The sequence below is a fragment of the Molossus molossus genome, unplaced genomic scaffold (assembly GCF_014108415.1).
Source record: "Molossus molossus isolate mMolMol1 unplaced genomic scaffold, mMolMol1.p scaffold_m16_p_7, whole genome shotgun sequence".
Classification (NCBI taxonomy): domain Eukaryota; kingdom Metazoa; phylum Chordata; class Mammalia; order Chiroptera; family Molossidae; genus Molossus; species Molossus molossus.
In genome coordinates, this window is record NW_023425401.1 from 84,635,164 (window position 1) to 84,661,586 (window position 26,423).

At 38.6% G+C, this 26,423-nt stretch overlaps 1 protein-coding gene across 5 annotated transcripts in view; it reads right to left on the reverse strand.

The window, feature by feature from the left end:
• The window catches only part of FAM3C (FAM3 metabolism regulating signaling molecule C), a 62,177-nt gene extending 39,128 nt beyond the window's left edge, over positions 1-23,049 (reverse strand). Inside the window, exons 1-5 of one of the 5 annotated variants that reach the window (XM_036247296.1) lie at positions 22,888-23,039; positions 15,515-15,655; positions 12,632-12,715; positions 6,971-7,025; positions 2,782-2,886 (exon numbers count right to left, since the gene is read on the reverse strand). In XM_036247296.1, coding sequence (XP_036103189.1) covers positions 2,782-2,886; positions 6,971-6,983 — 118 coding nt within the window. In that variant the 5' untranslated portion in view covers positions 6,984-7,025; positions 12,632-12,715; positions 15,515-15,655; positions 22,888-23,039. Of the gene's footprint in view, positions 1-2,781; positions 2,909-4,837; positions 4,905-6,970; positions 7,026-12,631; positions 12,716-15,514; positions 15,656-22,887 lie in introns of all 5 variants that reach the window. The other 4 variants (XM_036247298.1, XM_036247294.1, XM_036247295.1 and 1 more) reach the window with 4 other exon arrangements.
• Positions 23,050-26,423: the final 3,374 nt, after the last annotated feature.

Below are 26,423 nucleotides of genomic sequence, written 5' to 3' on the forward strand. Positions count from 1 at the left end.
CTCTGGTGGTGGTGAGATAGGCAGACATCAAAGCAGAAAAGCAGACACAGTAAGATCCCTGTGATGCTTACAGAAACGGTCCAGACTAGAGAACAGTGGCTTCATCAGCCTCTTCTCTCTGAAAACAGTGGGCCTTTTTCCCAAAGTTCTATTTGTACTAATGGTCCCATTTGCCTCCCTTCTCTCAAGGATTCTGCTTTTCTTGTCTGTTAGTCTCCTCCCACTGATCTGTAATTCACTGAATCTTTGCCCAAGGCCTCTAGACAAATGAAAGTTTTCCCATTACTTGGAATAAGAAAATGTTTATCTGTAACAAAAATTAATCAATAATAAATAAATTAATTAATTAATTAAAAAAATGTTTAACTTGCTTTTGCCTCAAACTTCCATCCCATAATCTTCCTTAACCATCAGCCTTTCTTAGAAGAAATGGCTACCCACATTGTTCCCACAGCAACACTGGACAAGTCCGCAATGCCTTCAGTGTCTTTCTACCCATCATTGAACTGAAACAAGCTGCACTCTCACAGGCCACCAGCTGGGCCTCCGTAGTAACAGAAAGACAATACAGAAAGCGTAAGTCAAGTCTACTATATTTTTCAATAACTACTCTATGTTGGATCCTGCATCCTTCATTTAAAGATGGCTGCTAAAAAACAGATGGTTCACACCTGGCCAGTGTGGCTCAGTGGACTGAGTGTAGTCCCATGGACTGAGAGGTCTCTGTTCGATCCTGGTCAGGGCATATGCCGGGGTTGCAGGCTCAATCCCCAGTAGGGGGCGTGCAGGAGGCAGTGATTGATGTTTCTCTCACATCGGCATTTCTATCTCTCTCTCCCTTCCTTTCTCTCTAAAAAAATAAAAATAAATAAAATGCTATCTGTCAAAAAAAACACTTAAATAAAATAAATAAAAACAGATGGTTCAGAAAAATAACCAGTACATTAAGAGGAATGACTAAAGGGGAAGATTCCATAACTCGATAAGATGAAAACTTGTGAAAAGCTGACCTGAAGCAGTACAACTTCATGTAGGGTTGAGAGTTTGGTGGATGAACAAAATGTAATCTCGAGGTATGCATTCTCATGGGCTGACCAGCCAAGGATCAAAGTATGCATATGAATAGATAAGGTATGCATGTTAGTTTTGGAAAACCACCCTGAAAGTATTGATCAAAGTATGCATGGTAAGGTCTGAAATGCCACCCTAAATGTACAGTATAGATGTAAATAGATAAGGTATGCATGATTGCCTAGAATGCCCTGAAAGCGCCCAATGGGCTTATCGCCCAAGTGTGAATGTATTTCTTATGTATCTGCACTGAAAACAGCCAGAGACAGCTGAAACAGGAAGTATACTGGGCTTAGCTGTAAGGTCAGCAGAGATGCAATCTCAAGGACTTAACTACCTAAAACACCATGTAACCTAGGGAACCACTTTGCAAGTAAGTTAGGCTGCATCCAGAGATCCGGAGAATTTGCTCCCTGGCGATGCTCCCCCTCTTGGAGGTTATTGAGTTGCAACAACCCCCAGCAGGCTGAGAGAGTCGGCAAAATGGGTCAAAAGAATAACCAGTACAATAAGAGGAATGATTGAAAGAGAAGATTCCATAACTTGATAAGATGAAAACTTGTGAAAAGATGACCAGAAGCAGTACAACTACAATTTAACTATTTGAGAGATCATTAATGTCGAAGAGAACTTAAGCAGGTAGAAGCAACTGAATTGCTTATTACTTGGGAGTATAAAAGGCAGAATTCAGTGCGATACAAGGAAGTACATTTGAGTAATCATTTAAGAAACCTAAAAATGTTTATAAAGAAATTGATGACTACATGCCTGAATTCTCTGAAGCTTTAATATTTGGAATGTGGTCCATGGATAGGAACTTGAGCATCACCTGGGAGTTTGTTAGAAATGCAGACTCCTAGGCCCCATCCCAAACATTTAATCAAAATCTGCATTTACCAAAATTCCCTGGAGATTCCTTTGATAGTCAAGTTTGAGAAGCACTGGTTTAAGGGAGTCTTGAAATTAGATATAAGAGGAAGTGAATTAGTTCTTGTGGTTTCCTTCCAAATATTAATTTATGGAAAACAAAATTCACTATTCTAGAGATCTTAAATTTTTTCCATCTGCTTCCCGCCTACCAGGTCAAAATACTGTTAATTGGTTTCATAGCCTCACCTTTCAAGCATAGTTTTTTAATACTTTGAACAATAGCCAAAGCTTATGCAAACATTTCAAATGTTAATTTGTATTATTAATGTAATTCTTTTATTAGAAACTGATTTAAGTTAGCTTACATGGTGTGTTTACAAGATGGCATTAAACAAACTGGTGGAAGAAAAATGTTGCAGAAGGAAAATAAGTGTAGAAAAGAAAAATGGATTTCTATGGCTGGTATTTAAAATGTATTATCATGATTCCTAACCACTTTTTAATGGACAGTTAAGTTTGATTCCAAATTTTCTATCAGCCAGCTCAATAGCACGATATCTTCTAGAATGCGCGTTTAGAATGCCATGATTAATGATCCTAAGCAACGTATAAAAGACTCCACTAAATATATTCAAAATGTTGAATGCAAGATTTATGTTTTATACTGAATTAATTTTAAGACTTTCTATTTTGTATTTTGAAATATTTTAATGAGTTACACTTATTGGTATAAATACATTTTCTCTTCTAGACTAAACAGCAGTGACTCAGGTTGGTAAGTGGTAAAGAGACAATCACATCAAAAACAAGATTTCAGAAAGGGAACAAAATGAAACTTACCAAATAGATTTCCTAAACTTGCATCCATTTTTATTTCAAATACTTGAGAAATAACATAAAATGTCAGTAAAAATACTGCCACAGCTACCACCAACTTTGCAGCACCTAGATAAAGAGCAGAAATGAGCTTATGAGCCCATAGAACTTTTATTATATAACATTTCAATGAAATGTGTAAGTTTATTAAAAAGTTTTAAAACTAATAAATTTTTACTTTTTATGTATTGAGCTTAATTTAACATGTGTTACAATAAAAACTGTACCAACTATCCATTAAGATAAAGGATTTTCCTGATCAAAGAATTATCAGACTGGCTAGCAATCTAGACAAAGAACTGCTTGAGTCATCTGCTTAAATTTAGATAAAAAACAAAACAAAATCAAAAACCTGCTATCAATTTGTGGCTGACTACACAAAAGTATCATGGCTAATGGAAGACTGCCTGCCACAAAGTATGCTGGATGATCCCTTCCATTCTTTTCACAAATAAGGGGCAACAATACTATACAGAGATGACACCAAAACACTGGATCTTCTGGAGCTACTGAAGCAACAGAGCAAGGAGTTCTCCAGTGAAATGTCCTATCATGAGTGCTCCTGGTTCAGTGTGCAAAAAAGTATTCCTGCTCTTCCTTGATCCTTAGTTTAAGACAGACCTTCTCCACTCCTGGGCAAGTTCATCTGGCAGCTATCCCACATGATTCACAATGTGGTTACAGGGTAAGCTCCATGAAGACAGACTCTTAGTCTTTTACACCTTTATATCTTTAACCATTTCTGAATACCTTACAAATATTTAGCACTGCTATCAACTAATTCACTGCAAGACAGGAAAGGAAATGGAAAGTGACAGGGAAGAAACATCTTCCTCTCACCCATAGGATTTCAGAGCATCTCATTAGGTTATTCAGGGACAATGTATTTGTCTGTTTAATCTCCATTACTCTCTTACCAAGTTTCATTTATATCTATATAAAAGAGGTAGACAGGATTATCAGTTATCTCATTCTCCTTAAGGAAACAAAGGTACAGAGGTGAAGTGACCACCCAAGATTACAGATAATTTGGTGGCAGCGTTAGGACCAGAATTCAGGGATCCTGACAGGGCCCAGTGTTGTGTACAGCACTCTATCCTAACACCGAATGTATGCATTGTCCCAAAACACTACTAAAATTCAACTTATTGGCTATAAAAATAAAACAAACACTATATTCCTTCTAATTTCATAAACCTAAAGATATGAGGACTAATCGTTAAGAGGAGGGAAGGGGCTCTGGCCGGTGTTGCTCAGTGATTAGAGCATCGGCCTATGTACCAAAGGGTCATGGGTTCAATTCCTGTCAAGGGCATGTACCTAGGTTGCAGGTTCAACCCCTGCCCCAGATGGGGTACGTGGGGGAGACAACTAATCAATGTCTGTCTCACACTGATGTTTCTCTCTCTCTCCCTTCTACTCTCTCCAAAAATCAATGGAAAAAATAACTTGGCAGTGGTAGAACTGAGTCTTAAACTGTGACATATGCCCTTACACTGGACAATCAGAGGAACTAGGAGGACACAAAAGCTCTAAGAAAGAAAAAAGAGGTGGAGAAACCAACTGGCAATAGAACAAGCAGATGCTCCCTGAGAGGAGTAGGCAGGTGAAGGATAGCAGAGCCTCCATATGGCAGAATTCTGGAATGTCTGTTACAAAGGGTCTCTTCCAGAGCTGGCCACCATCTAATTCTGAACTTGGAGGGGCCTATCCATGCCATGCCATTGTTCTCATTCATAACTTTCCATGAGATTCCCTCCTTCCTTCTATGAACTGCACTAACCTAACAATAGAGTGTGTCCCTATTTTTCATGAACAAAAAAGCATAAGCTTTAGACATTGATGCTTCACTATATTTCAAAGCAACTAGAATTTTTTTAATTAGAAAGGATTAATTAATTAGTTTAAAAGCAATAAACTAATAGCTAATCTTCCTTATACACTCGCTGAAAGCAATACTCTGAAAAACTACAGTAGGAACCGCACTAAACATAAAAATAAGCATTCAGTGAATAATTACCATAAATTAGCCTTGGTAGTAACTGTCAAAATCAGAGAAATGGACTAGATGACAAAGTTCATTTCAACTAGAATGAAAGTAGAATTATGTGAGAAAGGGAAACTTATTTGATTATTTCATATAACCATGCTTAATTAAATAATGTACTTTTTTTTTTTACCTGTCTCAATCTTTTTTTATTTCTTTAAATTTCTGTTACAGATGTTTCTCCTTTTTCCCCATTGACACCCTCTTCTCCCTCCCTCCCCACCCTGTCCCCAGCTTTGTTGTTCATTTCCATTGGTTATGCGTACATACATGCAAGTTCTGTGGTTTATCTCTCCCCCCCATCACCCCCTCTTCTGGGGATTGTCAGTCTGTATCCTACTTCCACGTCTCTGGGACTATCGTATTCATCAGACTGTTATGTTCATTATATTCCACAAATAAGTGAGATCATGTGATACTTGTCTTTCTCTGCTTGGCTTATTTCACTTAGGGTAATACTCTCAGGTCCCTCCATGTCATCTCAAAGGATAAGAGATCTTTCTTTCTTAGAGCTGCATAGTACTCCATTGTGTATATATACCACAGCTTTTTTATCCATTCGTCTACTAATGGACACTTGGGCTGTTTCCAGATCTTAGCTATTGTAAATAGTGCTTCTATGAACATGGGGGTACATATATTCTTTCTGATTGGTGTTTCAGGCTTCTTAGGGTATATATAATGTACTTTTAAAATTATCTGGAAATATGTAATCATAGTCCTGCCATATTAAAAGATCAATATTTTCATTAAAAAAAGACATTATAACATGGTTTTTAAAACCACAAATAAGCTTTTGATTTCTGGAAATATTTTTCTTCAGTAATTATATAACTACTCAAAAAGGAATGGTTTTTGTCAGTTAATGACCAAGATATCTAGATTTTCAATAATCATGTTTAATAGTCATGATGTTAAATTACCTGTACTTGCTTCTGTATAATTATGCCTGAAGCAAGAAGACTTGTTTGCTCACCCACCTTGATTTTAGTTCTTCTAAGAAATGCTCCCATAGAAAAATATTGTGTTTGCTGGTGAGAAGATGATAATTAAAAGAAAGACTATCTTGATTTTGAGAAATTACAAGTTATCTCCAGTTACTTATGGATCTGTCTTTTTATAATGTTTAAGGATAACTACCTTAATACTATGAACATCAAGGGGTGTTTTTCAATTTCCTCAATATGCTGCCTAAGGAACAGATGTCCTTATGCATAATCTCATTTAGGCAGATTGAACTTGAACTAGCAAATACAGAGTGGAACAAAAGTAGGTTTACAATTATTTGTATAGAAAATATACATTAATTAATAAATAATTATACAAGAATAAACTTTGTGTTTCATGTACTCACAACTGGAAACATACTTTTGCCCCAGCCTGTACATAATCACTTCAGCAAAAACACATTTTACTAAATCCTTTACATACACTAATTTTAATTTATGCACATATATTGAAAAAATTTAAGCTTTTAAACTTTACAGTTCATTTTCCTCAATAAGCTAGAACTTAGCAAAAATAAAAATCAGCCCTCAAGGCTGTCAAATTGTTCTTTATATGAACATTACCTATGTGTTATTTTTTTTCTTTATTGATTTTTTAAAGAGAGAGGAAAGGAAAGGGAGAGAGAGATAGAAATATTGATGAGAGAGAACATCGATTGGCCGCCTCCTGCATGCCCCCCACTGGGGATCAGGCCCACAACCTGGGCTTGTGCCCTGACCGGGAATTGAACCAGTGACCTCTTGGTGCATGGGTCGACACTCAACCACTGAGCTACCCCAAGTGAGCACCTATGTATTATTAGGTAAATAAAGTTAATGTTTAAGACCATGAACATTAAAACCATGACCAAAATATTTAGCATAAATAATTTCAATGAAAGTGTCCCCAAACTTTTATGTAACACCCACTAAACGCCCAATTTGTGATGTGTCAACTACATAAAAAAATAAAGAAGCTGAATAATGATGTAGCTTGTGATATTTCAGTTTTGCATTCGATATAGAAAAGGATTATATACCCTCTCCTTTAGTCATTACTAAACAAACAGGTTACACAAAAAGCAAGATTATTTCTAACGAACTGACATATTTATCTTACCTGCTACCCTCATATTTGGTTTTTCAGTCTTTGGCACGTTTCATTAAATAAGCTCCTAAAATCAAAAGAAAAGGCAAACACCATTAGGTCTAGAAGGAGCATTCCTCCTCACACTGAGTTTGGAGTACATTTATTAAATTAAGTGTCATGAGATTTCTAAGCATTCTACCAATATTGACATCTACTAAAAAATTCATCACTGGGTCTGTCTCCTTCCACTGGACCATAAAAGCTACTGAGAAGAGAGTCATGTCTTCCACTGCTGTGCCCTCCTGCTCCCAAATGAATGAACAAATGAGGGGAAAACCACCGTCAAGTTTGTGAAGATAATGCCTTATTACTCTCAGTGATTATGCATCCATAAGGAACATTGGATATTTAGTTCCAAACTTCAGTCTGCAGTTGAGGTACAAAGAAGTTAAGTTGCTTTTCCAGTCATGGAACAAATTAATTGTAGAACGAGACCAGCGTAGGACTGCTGGCTCCCACTCCAGGGCTCACTCCACTATCCGATGCCACTTCTTTTAGTGTGACATCATTCAGATGTCACTATGATAAGTACTTATAGCAAAGGCTTTTTACTTTAATACCAGGGTTCTCTTCCTCTTTGTTTAAATTTTTTTTTTTTTTTTGTATGTGCCCCTAGTGGGAACCAAACATGGGACTCTCTGGTCCGCAGGCCGATGCGCTAACCGCTACACCAAACTGGTCAGAGTTGTTTAAATTTAAGTTTATAAAGGAATATCTTCAAAAGTACAGAATTACAATTTTAAATATTTCCAGCAATTACTGACAGTGTATGTTATCCATCAATGAAGAAATTACCCTTTTGTATTATCCTAATAACAAGAAATAGATATGGGGTGGGGGGAATCTGTATATGTGGATTTCACTTCTAAGAAGTAACTCAAGATAGGTAAAATTTTTAAAAGCAAATAGAAAAGCAAGTAAATCCGTTTGACAGAACATTTTTATTTATTTATTTTTTTTTTATCCTCACCGGAGGACATTTTTCTATTTTTTGTTCAGGTAGAGTGGGAGGGAGAGAGAGGAACAGAGAAAGAGAGAGAGAGAAACATCGATGTGAAAGGAACACATCGAGTGGCTGCCACCCGCACAACCGACCAGGGCCGGGGACAAACTGCAACCGAGGTACGCGCCCTTAGCGGGAACCGAACCCAGGTCTCTCAGGACCGCAGGCCAACGCTCTAACCGCTGAGCCAAACCGGCCAGGGCTGATAGCACATTTTTAAAAGCAAACAAAAAAGCAATGAGATCAAGAGGAAATTCATGCCCCAAATAAGCTACACAGCTACTGCACTCTACTCAATCTACTCTACAGAAATGGAATTCAGGAAACAATTTTGATTAATGAATCATTAATCAAAAAGATATTTTTATTTCAGACTGTATTTTCATACCGATGTTTTGATGAGAAAGTCTGATCTAATAATATATACATTCTGCTTCAAATAAAAATAATGCCCCACCCCTGAAGGACACTGGAAGGAAGGGAGAGGACATCCAGTTTTCTTTTTCACCCAGGAGTAAGCAGGGGTGAACATCCAAAGGGTCAATGCTCTTATATAAACTCTCTTTCTTCTGCCCAATCTACCCCATTTTAAGAAAACATCAACACTTGAACTAATGCTGCTTTGAGCATTATTGATTTATTGTCCTTTGTTAGATATAGGAAGTCAATGTTCTACAGCTATTTAAACTAACTACTTAGCCAGACTTGGAAAACACCAAAAGGAAAGAAGAGATTCTGAAGTATCCACAAACTATTACATAAAAGCATAAAAACAAAAAACAAAAACCCTCGGCTTTTCACACGAAAAACCCAAGTGGTTACAAATCCTTTTTTTTTTTTATCCTCACCCAAGGACATTTTTCCACTTTTTGTTCAGATAGCGTGGGAGGGAGAGAGAGGAAGAGAGAAATACCGACATGAAAGGGACACATCGAGTGGTTGGCCCAACGAGGGCCGGGGACAAACTGCAACCGAGGTACGTGCCCTTAGCGGGAACTGAACCTGGGTCTCTCTGGACCGCAGGCCGACGCTCTAACCGCTGAGCCAAACCGGCCAGGGTTACAAACCCTCCTTTGACTTCTAGCAATATGGACTCTGTTCACAACACCCACATGCCTTCTTTCCAGCTGGTATTCCAAAATAGCTTCACTCTTATCTGAGAGTGGCCTAGGAAATTTCTTTGAGAGTGTGATAAGCAGTTGGGCAGACACTGACCTTTTCACTGTTTCCATGACTTGCTGAGGGTGCCACACCTGTACAATTAAAGCCACTGCTTCATATACCTGCCATCTCTCTGCACTACCTAACAAGCCTGCTTCTAAACTGATCACTAGTAGGACCACAATATAAGCAACTACCATTGTCTCGCTGAATTCAGGTTTTCATTAAATTTCACAGAGAATAACACTTAGTAAAGTCTCTAACTTAAAAATCTCATCGAATTTCAGTCTTAACACATTTTTTAAGTAGTTTGGTTAAGAAGCAAATTAGTTTTGTAAAAGTGTAAATCAGCATAAGGAAGGACAATTGAATATATCTGAGAGCAAATCAAGGAACATCTGTTTACAATGTGCCAATTTCAAATCATTCCTAACTTGTCTTCTTAGGAGGACATTTAAAAGGTCTAGAAAAATCGCCCAGCTGGTGTGACTCAGTGGTTGAGTGTGGATCCATGCACCAAGAGGTTGCCAGTTCAATTCCCGGTCAGGGCACATGCCCAGGTTGTGGGCCTGATCCCTAAGGGGGGCATGCAGGAGGTGGCCAGTTGATGTTCTATCTCATTGATGTTTCTATCTCTCTCTCTCTCCTTCTTCCTTCCTCTCTCTGTAAAAATAATAATAAAAAAAAAATTTTTTTAGGAACATCATGCCCTGGTCAGGTAGACAAGTTGGTTAGAGTCATTCCCATTTGTCAAGGTTGGGAGTTTGATTCCCAGACAAGGCACATATAAGCAAACAATGAATGAGCAAATAAGTGAAACAAGTCAATGGTTCTCTCTCTTCCTCTCTAAAATAAATAAACAAACAAACAAATAAATGAATGGATGGAAAAATCATTACATATAATCATTTTAGGAGGGGGGAAAAAACAAAAACTTAATAGGATGTTGTACAAACCTGAGGCTGAAGCTCAGATAGAGACTGAACAAGTCCAGAGAAAATGAATACAACCCTAAAAGGGTAAAGAGGCCTCTGCTAGAAAATCAAATCTCTTTAATCTAGAAGCTACAGATATAAGAATGTATAATTTTCTTATATGTTCACTAAAAGGTAGAGATATAGAAATTAGATCCATTGCCCTGGCTGGTTTGAATCAGCGGTTAGTGTGTAGGCCCATAGGCCAAAGGGTCTCGGATTTGATTCTGGTCAAGGTCACCTCGGTTGCTGTTCAGTCCCTGGCCCTGGTTGGGGTTGTGCGGGAGGCAACCAATCAGGGTGTCTCTCTCATATCGATGTTTCTCTCTCTTTCTCTCTCTCCTCCCCTCCCCCTCCCCTCACTCCCTCCCTCTCTATCTGAAAATAAATGGAAAAAATATCCTCTGGTGAGGATTTAAAAAAAAAAAAAGAAATTAGAACCACTTGCCAAAACTACTAGAATATTGGTGGTATGGGACACTATTTTTAGGGCAGATTATAAGAACAAAAACACAAAAAACGACGTTGACAGTACATTTGTAAAAACACATATAGGACAAAACAAGTTTCAGTATTTTAGATAAATGATTGAACCAAATATGGTTGCTAATATGTAAAGCGCACAGTCTGCTGAGCGTCCACAGCAAGGAGGGTTACCATGACAACCTTGGGCAGTAGACATTGTTCTGAATAAACACTAATAAAGAATGTGACCTAGCCCTAGCCTGAAGGAGAGAGCCTAAATTAGGGTCTCAAAGTGACATACTGGAATGCTTTGAATATCTTACACTTTACACACTTCCACTAGCCCAATCATCTATTTTAGTCTTATTTAGGGAAGTTTTGTGAAAATCAGGTCTGAATATGCAAGTATCGTTCCAGAATCAACCAACCTCAGGAAAAACAGATAAATACAAAGGTCAATTGATACTTTCATTTTTTCCTTCAGAAATGGACTCCAGCTATAATGTGAATTACAAGAACACCATTCTACATAAACAAAATAAGCCATAAAAATAACCACTTACCACGAGAGGAACTGGCAGTTAGCATAAACCAGGTAATAATGCATACGTAGCAGAGTGATTCATACACATTCTTATTGTATGTAATCCTCCCAAGAGTCCTCTAGTGAGTGGGGTATGAGGATGGCATTATCGATGAAGTGAAGGCATTTGTCACATGAAGAGTAAAAAGCTGAGAGACACACCCACTTCCCTTTCACCCCAGCAGCTCACTGACACTCTAATGTAAGGAGCTTGTTGACAAAAATCCATGCCAATCACCCAGGCTGGTATTGCTCAGTGGTTAGAGTGACAGCAATGTCGAATCAACTGAGTGACGTCTATATGATTCTAATATTCATGTGAACAGGAGCTTTTCAAGAGGACTAAGATAAAGGTCAAAGTACAAGCAGATAGATTTAAAGTACACTGAGGCCCAGTAATTGTGTCAACTTGACTGGGCCATGGGGTGCCCAAATATTTGGTTAAATGCTATTCTGGGTATGTCTGGGAATGTGTGTGGGCCTCACTCATCCAATCTGCTGGAGGCCTGAACAGAACTAAAAAGTCTGAGTAAGGGAGAATTTGCCCCGTATGCAGTCTTTAGCTGGTATATCAGTCTTCACCTGCATTGAGACTTGGACTGAAACTGACACCATCAGTTCTCCTGGTCCTTAGGCCTTTGGATTCAGATTGGAACTATCCCATTAGCTGTCCTGCTTGATTTCTCAGTCTCCACAACTGCATGAGCCAATTCTTTATGATATCTATTTATTCTATCTATCTATCTATCTATCTATCTATCTATCTATCTATCTATCTATCATCTATCTATCTATCTATCTATCTATCTATCTATCTATCTATCTATCTCCTATTGGTTCTGTTCCTCTAGAGAACCCAGATTAACACAGAACCCCTCCTCAAAATTAGAATGTAAAAGATTAAATTTTCAGTCCCAGAGCAGTTCAAAAAAGTGATAATACTGACATCAGAAAAGGATGATGCAACTAAGTCACTAAATCGCTTATTCTGATTTTACATAGAAACAAAAGTATGTTATTAAAAAATTACTTGCATAAAATACATTTATGTGAATAAAATAGAGCAACTGTACACAAACTTGTTCTGTAAAGCCAGGTGGAAAATATTTTAGGCTTTGTGGACCATACAGTCTCCATTACAACTACTTATGCCCTGCATTGTAGCTAGAAAGCAGTCATAGACAATAAATAAGCCAAAGAACCCAGCTGTGATATAATTAAACTTTATTTATGCATACAGAAATTTGAATTTCATAAAATTTTTATGCTACAAAATGTTCTTTCGATTTCTTTCAATCACTTAAAAATATAAAAACCAATTTTGGCTTGTAGGTTAGACAGAGCCCACTGATTGTAATTTGCTAACTTGAGATAGAGAAATAAAAAAATAAAATTGAAATTTAAAAATATTTTTTAAATAGAGGAATAAACTTTGCTGACCATATCCTTATATTCCAACATTTCTTGCTGGGCGATTTGCAAGACACACAACCGCCACAAGGCTTCTATTGGTCCTCTTACAAGTACTGCTACAGAAAGAAGCAGGTCAGATAAATAATCCTAAACTCTGTGTTCTATGAATGTTCATTTTACATGTTCATAATCAACTACTCTCCATGAAAGAAGCATATGCTCCATGAGAAACAATTATTCTTCTTCAAAAAGAAGGGAAAAAATCCTTCCCTTCCTAAAATGAAGCTGTCCGTCCATCTACAGCAAAGATGGAAATACATCTAGGTTCTGAAATGTTTTCTGAAGCCATCACAGGAGAGAGATTTTTTAAAAAAGGATAAAAATTTATCTTATTATATCCCATTTCATTAACTGTAAAATTACACTGGAGAGGAGCGACCGACACTACTGTTTTCTTTACACATGTATTTAAAAGTGATTATTTTTGTGATGGGCTTAAAAAGGAGGGAGGGGGTAACTGTGCAACTGAAGTTTAAAATTCCAAATATTTACCTTTAGAAAAGCCTTTTCAGAAATGAAAAAAAAAAAAGTTATCACTACAGTAGATGCAGACTGCTGTCAAGTACCCTGCTTTACCCAGGTGCCACCAAACTAATGGCTTGCCAGGCTGGATACATTTTGAGATTACAGAATGAAGAGGGGTGAGAAGGTTGCATTCATTTGAAAAAAAAAAAAAAACACAAAAAACCTGAACATTTAACTCAGTATGATACCTGAGTTGCTTTTCATTTATAAATACTATAAATTTAATAAAATTTGGTGTCATTAATACTAAATGCTTAACAGAAAAAATCCAATTACTAACTTGAAAAAGTATTTGAGTACTAATAGAAGACTGATATTAAATCCTAAAAAAGGATTTTTTAAAAATCTACCATTTAGCCCTAGAAAGTAGTGCAGTGGTTAGGGCATCAGCCTGCAGACTAGAGTCGCGGGTTCGATTCTGGTCAAGGGAATGTACCTCAGTTGCAGTTCGGTCTCTGGCCCTGGTCAAGGTCATGTGGGAGGCAACCAATCAATCGATGTGTCTCTCATATCGATGATTCTCCCCCCCGCCCAACTCTATTTGAAGATACAGTAAATGGAAAAATATCCTCAGGTGAGAATAAAGAAAAAAAAAAAAATCTACCATTTTAACATACACATTATATACCTTTGAAAAGTAAGAATAGCCTGATAATGAAAGGGAAAACTTTTAAATGACTACCTAACAACTAGAAAAATACCTCAGGTTTTTAAATGACTAACCTAACTTTACATTTTGACTAGAAGAAAAAAGAAGCAAAAACCAAAGTCCTTTTCTTTTTTTCCTTCTTAAATTTGGAAAGGGAAAGAGATCTGCGTGAAGTCTATAATGCCAAGAATAACTACTTAAAAAAAATAATGGAGGAAAATATAAATGTATCCACTCCTTCTGCAAAGACTCCTTCAAAATGGTGAGACTGCAGCACATCAAACCCTTTTAGTAAGGGCTCAACAGAACCAATACATAAATCTTTTAGAATAAAATTTTGATGTTCTACTAAAAACCTTGAAAAGAGAGGGATATGGTTTATCTATGCCTGAATTTTTAAATTATCTGAACTAGTATGAAATGGCCTTTCTTATTAGCATCATATTGATGTTATATTTTAAAAAGGATTAATGTCTAAATGTGACTATTTTACAGGATTAAAAGTATACAAAATCACAAATGAGCCAGAAAGTGGTTTTAACCCCAGTCCCCCAACCCCCACCACTGAGAAAGTTAACTAATGCTTGATATAAAACCTACTGGGATTGTACTGGGTGGATTTTGGCTTTTCTCCACAGTCCACCATAAATAGCTGTGTGTACATTTGTCATTGAGTCAGCTCTCACTCCTGGTGACCCTATCAATGAGTGATGTCCACAATGTCCTGTCCTCAACAACTGTTCAGCTCCTGTAGACTCGTGCTCATGGCTTCTTTTATACTTGGTCTTCCTCACACTTGGTCTTCCAATTAACTTCCAGGTGACTCTTTCCGAATTATCTAAAGAGCCCACCACCAGCCCCCACAGAATACCAGGTGCCTCTGTTTCTGGCTTACACGTGATCTTTCCGGACAGATGGCCAAAACTAATCCTAGAGAGCAAACACTTCTTCCTTAGGGAGTCTGCACCTATTCCAGAACTAGCTCCACCTCACCTTCTCCCACCTCCTTTTATCTGTCGTTCTTTCAAAACGACTTACATCTTTCTTCCCCAAACTCTTAGCATAAAAGAGCTCCATTAACTCCAGAACTAGGGACGTGTCTTCTCCACCTGGCTGCTGCTGGGGGCTCAGCCTGCTTGTCCCAGGATCTGGTGATTTCTCTGGCTAGCATTTGACTCAACCCGTCCTTTTAGGAAAGCTTTTGGCCATGAAAATTTTTGTGTAACAGTTACCCCTCTCTGCACTGAGAGTGGGGTACAGTTGGTTGAAGCAGAGCACTGGCATGATTTAGCAGGGTACATTTGCTAACGATTTTTTTTCTTACTTGATTTTTAGAGAGAGAGGAATGGAGAAGGACAGATAGAAACGTCGATGAGAAAGAGCATGGATTGGTGGCCTCCAGCATGCCCCCCAACTGGGGAGTTGGCCCACAACCTGGGCACGTGCCTGGCCAGTAATCAAACTGACAACCTTTCAACGCTCAACCACTGAGCCACACCGGCCAGGCTGCTAACGATTTTTTAACCGGAGGTACAATATGGTACTTATGGATCTTTTATTTGATCTTCCTCTTTTCCTGCTGCCTTCAATTTATCTCAACATTATTTTTTCCAAAGACGCCAGCCTTCTCATGATCTGCCCCAAGTAGGACAGCTCCGGTTTTGTCATTTTTGTCACTCACCTTAATTTGCTCTAGAACTCACTTGTTTTTCTGGTGGCCTAGGGTATCCATAGAGCTCTCTCCTCTAACATCATATTTCAAATGAATCCATTATTTTCTTTCAGCCTTTTCACTGTCCAACTTTCAAATCCATATATGTAGCTGAGAAAACAAGAGTGTGGATAATCTTAGCTATGCCTTTTTGGGGTGCGGGGTGGGGTTCTCTTACCAGAGAATGCAGAAAGTAAGTAACATTTTAGAAAGCTTTTGTCTGATCTACAGCAGGTAGATAAAATTCCATCCTTTTAATAATAACAGCAGGTAGTTACAATACCATCTTGTACCTCCAGTTACAAATTGGTTTGCAAAATACCCTGTTAAATCATGCAAGTGCCCTGCTTAGAACAACCGCCCTCATTGTCTCAGTGCAGAGAGATAAGTGTTACACAAAGATTCTCATGGCCAAAAGCTTTTCTAAAAGGAAGGGCTGAGTCAAATGCTAGTAATATATAAAATAATGGTGCACCTGACAAACATCTTAGATCCAATCCAACATTGCATCTGGAATTTTGAAGCCCTAACTGCAATGTCACCCACAATATAGACACCAAAATCACCTATGAGCTTTTTATAATGCAAATTCCTCAGCCTATACTCAAGGATTAAAACTCCTGCACAGTTAAGGAACTCCCCAGCTGATTCTCATTTATGCTCAGCTCTGAGAACTTTTGATCTACACCAATCCAAACACACAGAAATTTAGAAAAATGAAAAAAAAAAAAAAGTGAGGCAGGTGTAGGCCAAAAAGCCCAAAGGTAAAATTCACATGACAAGAACCTTCATTCTTTCCTTTACAATGAATGGAAATCGGCCTGACACTGAGCCAGGTCCCCCGTAGGGGTAAGGAAGGTGAGGTGACAGTGAATGAATCTGGAGAGAACATGTTGTGGAACAGAGCAAACTCCTGTTTGCAGTGGTTACAACAGAGTTCAATAAAATTACCCAGATATTTGCTAGCACATTTCCATCATCTACCAAAGCAGAATTTTGCTTAAAAAATCATAATCCAGCCCCGCCCAGTTTCGCTTAGAGCACCGGCCCACATACCAAAGGGTCCTAGTCAAGGCTATGTACCTGGGTTTCGGGTTCCATCCCCCAAGTGGGAGGCAACCAATCGATGTGCCTCTCTCACATTGATGTTTCTCATTCTCTCTCCCTCCTTCCTTTCCACTTTATCTAAAAACCAGTGGAAAAATATATTCAGGTGAGGATTAACAACAACAAAAAAGTCACAATACAGTTGAAGAAATAAAATGGTGGTAGATTTCTGTAACCGATAGCACAAACATCTCGAAAACAAAATAACATTTAGTTCTGCCTGCTCCTTCAGAGTTCTACAACTGTTGATTAAATAGTTGTAGTAAGAACAGATAAAGGACCAAATACAGGATGTCCCAAAAAAATGTATGCACATATTAAATAATTATAAAGCCAGTGTTTATTAAAATACATGTGATTTTCAAAATATAATAGAATCTACAGACATTGTTTAATTGTTTTGTCAACACCTGTTTTCAAACTGATGTCGATTCTGGTCCAGGCACTGTGATAACTGGAAGCAATGGAATAGCAAACATCAAGAATCATTTTGTTCAGTAATTGTTCACATTCTCTTTAAATAGCTGCCCTCAATTCTTCAATTGTTGCTGGTTTTGTTCTATAAACTTTATCTTTTATGTATCCTCATAAAAATGTCTAGTGGATAAATTTTCTTTGTTCAAAACTTAGTCTGGCTTCAGCCATTATTTCAAATCAGTTAAACCTAAAAAGGAGTGAGAATTAAGTGAGTTATCAGCTGTTCAAATGTATACACATTTTTGGGGGGACACCCAGTATATGGTGACAGAAGATGATTTGACTTTGGATGGTGGTCATACAGTGCAATATACAGACCATGTATCATAAAAACATACACTTGAAACCTATATGATCTTAACCAATGAAACCCCAATAAATTTAATAAAAATAAAAAATAAACAGTTGTAATCAAAACTAATTTCATTTTATTTATTTACTTACTTATTTATTTATTTATTTATTTATTTATTTATTTATTTATTTATTGTACGTGCCTCTAGCAGGAACCCAACCTGGGACTCTCTGGTCCGCAGGCCGGTGCTCAACTGCTCAGCCAAACTGGCCAGGGCAAAACTAATTTCATTTTAAACAATGCTATCCATCTAGCAGAAGGAAGGTAGATTAAAGGAGAGAAAGAGACATATTATTGACAACACAGGCAAAAATAAAACTAAATACATTTTAACTATAAGTTGAACATAAGTAGGGTAAAGAAGTATCCAGTTAGTAAATTGCTACAAAAAGAGATGGGGGGGGGGCACACAAATTTATATACAATATAACTATCCTCAGCCCATGTAACTATTTTATATCAGATGAGATGTTACATGTTCCTATTGTGAATAAATGTTTAAGAACTGCCCTGCATATCCACTGCACTTAACTGCCTTTAAGTAGTCTGCAAAACTACAAGGGAAGCACAGTTCTGTTAGGCCTTCCATGTGAACAAATATAAGAACAGAGTGGTTCCATCTGCCCAAGGGTCCTGGGTAGCTCACCAATTCTACAAAAACCAACAAACAAAACACCAAACTGAATGCAAGTCAAAAATTAATTTTTATCGATCACAGGTTCTTCAAACACATTTAATGATCAGTTAACTACTTATAATGGTATCAAAAGGTAGTATACCTTATACTTTACAAATCTTGTAGAATTTCAGATGAAAATTCAGGAACTGACTCATTACTGTAGATGTCCATATAACTTTTTCTCACTAGCACACAAAAACTCTCCAGATTTTTAATCAATGGATGAATGACTAAACAAAATGCAGTATGTATCCATAGTGACATATTATTTAGCCATAAAAAGGAATGAAGTCCTGATTTATGCCACCATATAGATGAACCCGTAAAACAATATGCTAAAGGAAACAAGCTAGATGCAAATGATCACATATTCTATGACTCAATTTACATGAAATATCCAGAACAGGTAAATCCATAAAGTCAGAAAGCAGACTAGTGGTAACTAGGGGTTGGAGGAAGGGGGAACCGGCACATACTTCTTAGAGGACATGAGCTTTCCTTCTGGGATGATTTAGGCCTGGCCAATTTGGCTCAGGTATAGAGTGTCAGCTGGCGGACCAGGGAGTCATGGGTTTGATTTCTGTCAAGGCACGTACCCTGGTTGTGGTTGGGTCCCCGGCCCTGGTTGGGGTCGTGCAGGAGGCACCCAATCAATGTGTTTCTCTTACATTGATGTTTCTCTCTCTCTCTCTCTCTGCCCTCCCCCACCCTCCCCCTCTATCTGAGAATAAATGAAGAAATATCCTCAAGGATTTAAAATATATATATATATATGTATTTAATATATATATTTAATATATGTATATAAATATATACATACATATATATATTTCAGAACTAAGCAGAAGTGGTGATCACACAACTCTGTGAATGTACTAAATAACACTTAATTGTACACTTTAAAATGGAAAATTTTGTTATATTAAATTTAATTTTTTAATAAGGAAATTGAAAAAGAAAAAACTCACCTTAGTAAAACTAGAAAATATCATGAACAGCAGAAAAATTAATTAGATTAGGAATAAGGAAAATGTAATATAAGAACAGTTTCAACCAAGAATAATGATGAAGCAGCTATGGAAATTCAGAGGTACTGGAACACTTAATTTCCTCCTTTGAAATAAAAGTCAGCTGACTAGATTTTAGGAGCTGAATAAAAACCTTTTAAAGTTTCAAGATCTTGGGAATCTTGTCCAATCTCCTCGATCAGAGTCAGGAAGTAATGAAATGCAGAACTACTGTTTAAAATCCAGATGATCTCTTTTGCTATTGTACTAAGTAAGCTCTGAGCTAGATGGATTTTGTGAGACCTAAGACCAAAATATTTTGTTTCTTGGGTCTTACACCTTTCAGCTTTAGGAAATGGTTATAAAATGAAAAAAAAAAGAGAGAGAGAGAGAGAGAGGGAGAGCGTGATTTACTGCCTCCGAGAAGGTAAAGCAGCTTTGTGAGGGTCCAGGCTGTCTTATTCGTAGCCTCCATGACACCTGTAATAATTACTGGCACATAGCAGGCACTCTCACATTTTAAAATAAACATAAAAAATTTTAAATACTGGAACTCACCATTTAAGACCTATAATATGTAGTAAAAATATGACTCTTATGATTCTCCAACAGTGAACAATATTTTTTTGTCATTTAACAGTCTCTTAGCCCTTTAACCCTCCCTCCAATTGCCTTTTCCTTTTTAATGTAGCTTCATTAATTATGAAAAGATTAACCAGCTGGCAATGCTTAAGGTAGCAATCCATATTAAAATTCTGTAATAAAACATCCATTAAGTTTAGAAAGTCACTTTAAGCCAGTGGTGCTTTCTTAATGTAACTCCCTTTCAAACAGAAGTCCCCCACCCCCCCCTACAATAGGGATTTAGAGGAAACATGGCTTGTGTCCTCCTATTTTTTAAATTTTTTTTAATTATTATTATTGATTTTTTTTTTTTTTTTAGAGAGAGAGAGAAGGGAGAGACAGAAACATCTATGTGAGAGACATACATCCATTGGCTGCCTTCTGCAACCCTGGCATGGGCCCTGATCAGGAATCTAAGGGGACCTCTCAGTCCATGGGATGATGCTCAATCCACTGAGCCACACCAGCCAGGCAGTATGTCCTTTTTTTTTAAATTTACATAATGACAGATGATTACTAGAATCCGTGGGGTGATCACATTGTAAGTTATAAAAATGTTATCACTATATTATAGATCAAAACTAGTATAACCAATATAAGATTCTATACCAACTATACTTAAAAAAAAATTTAAAAACCCCATTTGTGGGTGATTTTGAAAAGTCCTCAGGTTGAGAATAACTGCACTGAATTTTATAATTTCTCTCTTTTTAAGTTTTTTTTATTTATTGACTTGTAGAGAGAGGGAGAGTGAAAGTGAGAGAAAGATATCGATTTGTTGTTCTACCCATTCTTATGTATTCATTAGTTGATTCTTGTATGTACTCTGACCGTGGGGATGGGATAGAATCCAAAACCTCGGCCTATGGAACAATGCTCTAACTGACTGAGCAACACAACTAGGGCTAAACTTTTTTATTTCTTACAATCAAGAAATGCTAGTTTTTAATGTGTTGAGAAAACATTACACAGAATTTGTGAAACAAACCTTCTAACAACTGTATAAAATTGAAGAAGAAAAAAAAAAGTGACTTAATTAGTAAACAGAACTCAAGACTGGGCAGCCTTTAAAAGTGAATGATATGCCCAAAGCCTGACACTGACTCTACCAATTTCATGTTGAATGGCCTAAGTTATTAACTTTCCTTTTCTAAGTTAAATGAAAATCCCTTGGTACTCTGCAATACCCTGTGTGAAGTCATATGCTACTTAATGATGGGAACACGTTCTGAGAAACACATCATTAGGCAATTCTGTCCTTGGGTGAACATCAAAGTGCACTTACACAAAACTAGATGAAATGGCCCACTACACACCTAGGCTACGTGGTATAACCTATTACCCCTAGGCTACAAGCCTGTACAGCATGTTACAGTACAAAACAAATCAAGCACAGGAGAAAATGATACAATCAAGAGATGAAGTGAACACAAGATATATGAGGCTGCTACAGGCGAAGGAAAACAGGCATACTGTTTTACAGCAAGCTTTTTTAAAAATAAGTTAAAAGACCACAAACTCTTAACAATGATAAAAAGTGTAGGATAGTAAACACATAGATCAGTAACAGTTGGTTCTTATCATTATCAAGTATTATGTACTTAAGATACATAAAGCCAATCCTTGAACATGGATTTGAACTGTAAGGATCCTCTTTCATACAGATTTTTTTTTTCAGTACAGTCGGTCCTTCACATCTGGATATTCAACTAACTGTGGACAGAAGCAGTATATTTGATCCACAGTTGGAAATCTGTGGTTGGGAGGCCGCAGTTGGGAATGCAAAACACTGTTTTCCATCAGTGGTTGGTGGAACCTACAGATGGGAAAGCTGACTGTGGAAGTCAAGATTTATACCTAGATTTTCAACTGTGCAGGAACCAGAGCCCCTAGGCCCGGTTGTTCAGTGTCAACCATACGTACTCTACTTCTACAACACTGGCAGTACAGGTCTGTTCACACCAGCATCACCTCAAACATGTCAGTATTACCTGGCACTACGACATCACTAGGAAATAGAAAAATTTTCAGCTCCATCCTACTCTTCGGGAACATAGGTCTGTAGTTGACCCATGCATCATTATGTAACAGTCATGCTTCCAAAAACTTGGAAAAAAGTGACAGGATACCACTAATCCCGAAAGGTGATCAAGGGTCCAAGGGGTATGAAATCTGTTGGCATCAACCTCTGTATTTTCTTTGTAAAATTGGGAAAGATAGATAAAAGGATCTAGCCTTTGGACTGTAAGAAACAAATGTGTCTATGAAACCACTTGGCACAGTGCCTAGTAAGCAATCTAATAGTATCTAGTATCAGCGTATCCGTATATTTTTTTATTAAATAAAAAGAAACAATGGAAAGGTTCTGTCCATTGGAGAGTGGTTCTGTATTGTATGAAAACATTTTAAAGGTAGAGGATGAAAACACACACACATACAATCACTGCTGGGTATCAATATCATATCGTCAACCCCTCCCTGACATGAATTAGATCTAGGGTCACTCATCCTCACATATGGTAGAAACTGTGAGGTCAGGTAATAAATCGGGTATGAGAAAAAGAACAAACAGCACATTTATCAATAACACCCAACACCAGTGCGCTGGATAGTTTTAAAAATAAAACTGCCTCCAGTTTAAGAGACACTAAAACTTTACTACAAGTGAGCCAAACGGCCCTCCACAGAGTTCCAATACAACATCAACTCCATCCCGGCCTCTTTGGAGCGCTGAGCCCACATTTCCGACTGCGAGCCCGAGCCCCAGCGTCGAGCGCGCGCCCAGGTGGCAGCCCGGGCGCCGAGCCCAGAGCCAGGTGCAGGCACCGCCCCGTCCTCCGCCGAGTCCGGGAGGAAACACCTGGAAGGCATGACCGCGCCAGGGCAACGGCCCGCACCCCGGCCCACCGTACCCTGGCCCCCTGCTCCTGCCCTTTCCCTCCCCGTTCCCGGGACGCGCCACCCGGACCACAGCGCGCCCCCCGGCGCGGGTGAGCGGAGGATGAAGGTGAAGGGGGGTGTCCGACTTCCCCCAACCTCCCTCCATACTCCCCTCCCTGGGCCGCGGCTCCGTCCGCCTCCCCGACCGTCTCACCGGCCTCCCGCCCTCCTCTCCGCCAAGCTCGCCCGCCTTCGGCCTCCCCGCAGTCAATCTGGCCGGAGGCCGACGGGAGCAGCCGCTGCCGTCTCCCACTCGCTCCTCCGCTTCCTCCCGAGCTCCGCAGGCTTCCCCTCACCCCTGCGAGTGGCCAGAAGGAAGCCAGCTCGCCGCTGGGCCTCCTCCCCCGCTTCCCCGCCGCGACCAATGGGCCCCCGTCACCGGGAACCCGAGCCCGCCCCCTGGCGGTGGAGGACCGAGCGGCACGACAGCAGGCCTGAGAGATGGGCCGAGAGCGCGGAGGTGTCTGGGGTTTGGTCTTTCGCCCTGGTCTGGCGCTGCGCAATCTGCGCTTGCCACGTGGAGCCAGGGCGGCACCGCTGGCGCCTGGTTGCACTCAGAAGGATAAAGTGTGTCACGCCCTCCTTCCCTGCTCACACTCACTTTCATATCCTGACCTGAGAGCAGAAATTTTAAAATAACCAGTCCCATTCTAGAGGTCCGATGGTTAGGATGGTCATGTCAACCTAGCACATTAGTCATTTTCCTTTTGACTCCTTAAAAGCTAGGTAACTGATCATGAAAATACCACCTGGCTGCACTACTAGAACGCTGGTAACCTTAAATGTTTCACCCAAGGAGAAAGTAGTGGGCTTTTACACCTTATTTTGTTTAGATTATTTAGCAATACAACAGTTAGAAATATTTTTCTCCTCTATGCATAATCTTTCCACATAACTAGGTAATCTATCCAAACCCAACTATACAAAACCTGACCAGAAAATACAAAATTGTTTTATAATTTATATCCATATTGCAGAAAAATTAATAACTATTAGCTCTCATTATTAACTATTATTAAGTAGAATTTCAGGACAATATGTGGTTGTAGAAATTAAGTTGCATTAAAGAAATAATAGGGTTTGACCATAGTAATGTCAACATAAGAAATGTTCAAACCTGTGAAGAATTTTTGTGAGTTTATTATGCTAACCCTATGGCAGGGATTGCAGGAAATGAAAGGGGCGGGAGAGAATAATAGAATATTAATCATAATGGGGTGCTAGCCATAATTATAAGAAATGCTGAACATCCCCAGTCTGTTAATCATGATTGCTTTGTTCTGATTAAAGAAAGCCCATTCTGACCTGACTGGGAGTTTACCTCAGGAATGCTGTCCTTTCTCCTTACCTTAGAACTGCCCTCTGTGCCTGCCCCCCTCCACCCCATCATGGAAAGACTAACAACCCTGGAGTCTAGGCATAGGTGCCCTGGAGATAGCTCACATTCCCTAGCTCCCATTACTTCCCCATACTTATAATCTGTAACTGTTTTACCCCTTGATATTCCCTTTGCCTACTTTTCCATGTAATACCCGATATAAGTGACCTGGCCATGGAGGGTGTGCAGAGCAGATTTTAGGGAATGACTCACTGCTCTCCCATACTGCCGGCAATAGTGGAATAAACACTCATATAAGATTCAACCTTGTCTTTGCTAAATTGGCCCAAGTATTGATAGGCAGCCCAGACTCATGTGTTGTCCAGTTTCAGAATTTCCCATCTGCTGCTGAGAGTTTTTTTTTTAAATCTTTGGGAACCTCACTGCTCTCCCTTTCAATGTATCAGCAGCCCAAACACTTAACTAATGAAAATAACAACAAACAGGTATAGGCGTTCTCATTTGTCTCTTGCGTTCTATTCTGTTAGAGAGTTCTCTGCGAGTTCTTGTCTATAATGTAGCTTTGGTTTTGAATATTCTTTGCTTGCTCTCCTATCTGTTAGGGATTTGGTTTGCCCTTTGCTGTTTTATGAACACAGGGAATCCTCTGTCTTTGCTGTGCCGGTTGCTGTGAGATAAGAATCTGAAGCTAGTGTCCCAGTCATTGATTTACTTTTTCTTTTTTTATGTTTTTATTGACTTTTTTAGAGAGAGGAAGGTATAAATAGAAACATCGATGTGAGAGAGAAGCATCGATTGGCTGCCTCCTGCACGCTTCCTACTGAGGACCGAGCCCACAATCTGGGCATGTACCCTGACCGAGAATTGAACTGGGACCTCTCAGTCCATGGGACTATGCTCAAGACACTAAGCTACACCAGCTGGGCTCATTTCTTTACTTTAGATGTTGTTCCTGTTTGTATTTTGAGATAGGATAGAATCTCTTTTTTTAATAAAAAAATTGTTTTTTTCTATTGATTTTTAGAGAGAGGAAGGGAGAGGGAGAGAGAGATAGAAACATCAATGAAAGAGAATATCAATTGGCCACCTCCAGCATGTCCCCCCTGGGGATTGGGCCCACAACCTGGGCATGTGCCCTGACCAGGACTTGAACCGGCAACCCCTTGGTGCATGGGTCAACACTCAACCACTGAGCACACCAGCCGGGCTAGAATCTCTTCTTATGTGCAAGATTTCATGTTGTTACATAATAAAAATTCTACTCAGAAAGAGTAGAATGATGGTTCAAAGAGGGCAAAAGGTCTCACTCCTCTCTCAGAGAGTAAAAGAAAAATGTCATGAAATGAGTCTTTTTAAACATTCTAGATCCTCCTCCTGGAGGCCTGGGAGCTACAGGAGTCCTGGGGACAATGGGGAAATTTATATCACCCCAAAACCCTGTGTAGGCTGTGGAAGCAGCAGGGGCCAGTGCCCCACCTCCATGTGATGGGGAAAAAAAATGCTTTTTTTAAATTCAAGGCACTGGAGGCCTGGGAGCTTCTGCAGTCCCAGGAAAAAGCTTCAAGGCCTGCTCTCAACCCCCACCCCCACCCCTCTTCTCCAGCACCCTAGAAGTAGCCAAGGAAAAACTAGACAATTATACAGCTCACTTTTGAGCACACTAAAGGAATACAGTAAGTACCAGGAATCCAAATGGGTAATATAAGTTTAATTGATGTCTTTTAAAGTTATTAACATAAAATACAGGTCTGTTTTGCCTTGGTTTGCAGGAATAAGTTCATGTTATTTTTCTCTGTTACAAATTCGTCAAGAAATAGATTGGGTAATTGACTATTTTTAAGAAATAATAAGTAAATGTAACTAAAAGAAAGGTTTTTGATAAAGCTTTTCAGTATAATTATATATATCTAAACAATTTTCTAGTCTTTGGTAACTTAAGCTTTGGAGGTTTACTGGGTTAAATGATTAAAATGTTAAATATCTGGGTATTTTTAAAATAATAGGGGACTAAAATGTTAATTAATTTGAATTTACGTTCTTTTGACTTTTTATTACAGAGAAGCTAGAGGATGGATTTAGATCTGTTAATAAATATATAATTTATTTTAAAAATGTCTCTTGAAAATTTGAATGTATTTGCCAGTCTGAGGAATGTTAATTACTTCACACACACACACACACACACACACATGCAAGATCAAGGTTTCTAAGAGTTAAAAGTTCAAATTAATTGGAAAGAAACAGTATAATTTTAGTGATAGAAGGTATAAGATATGGAGATTTTTTTTTGAAAGAAAGAAAGTTGTTCTGAAATTGGTTATTTCTGAATGGGTAAAAAAGTTTTGTAAAAA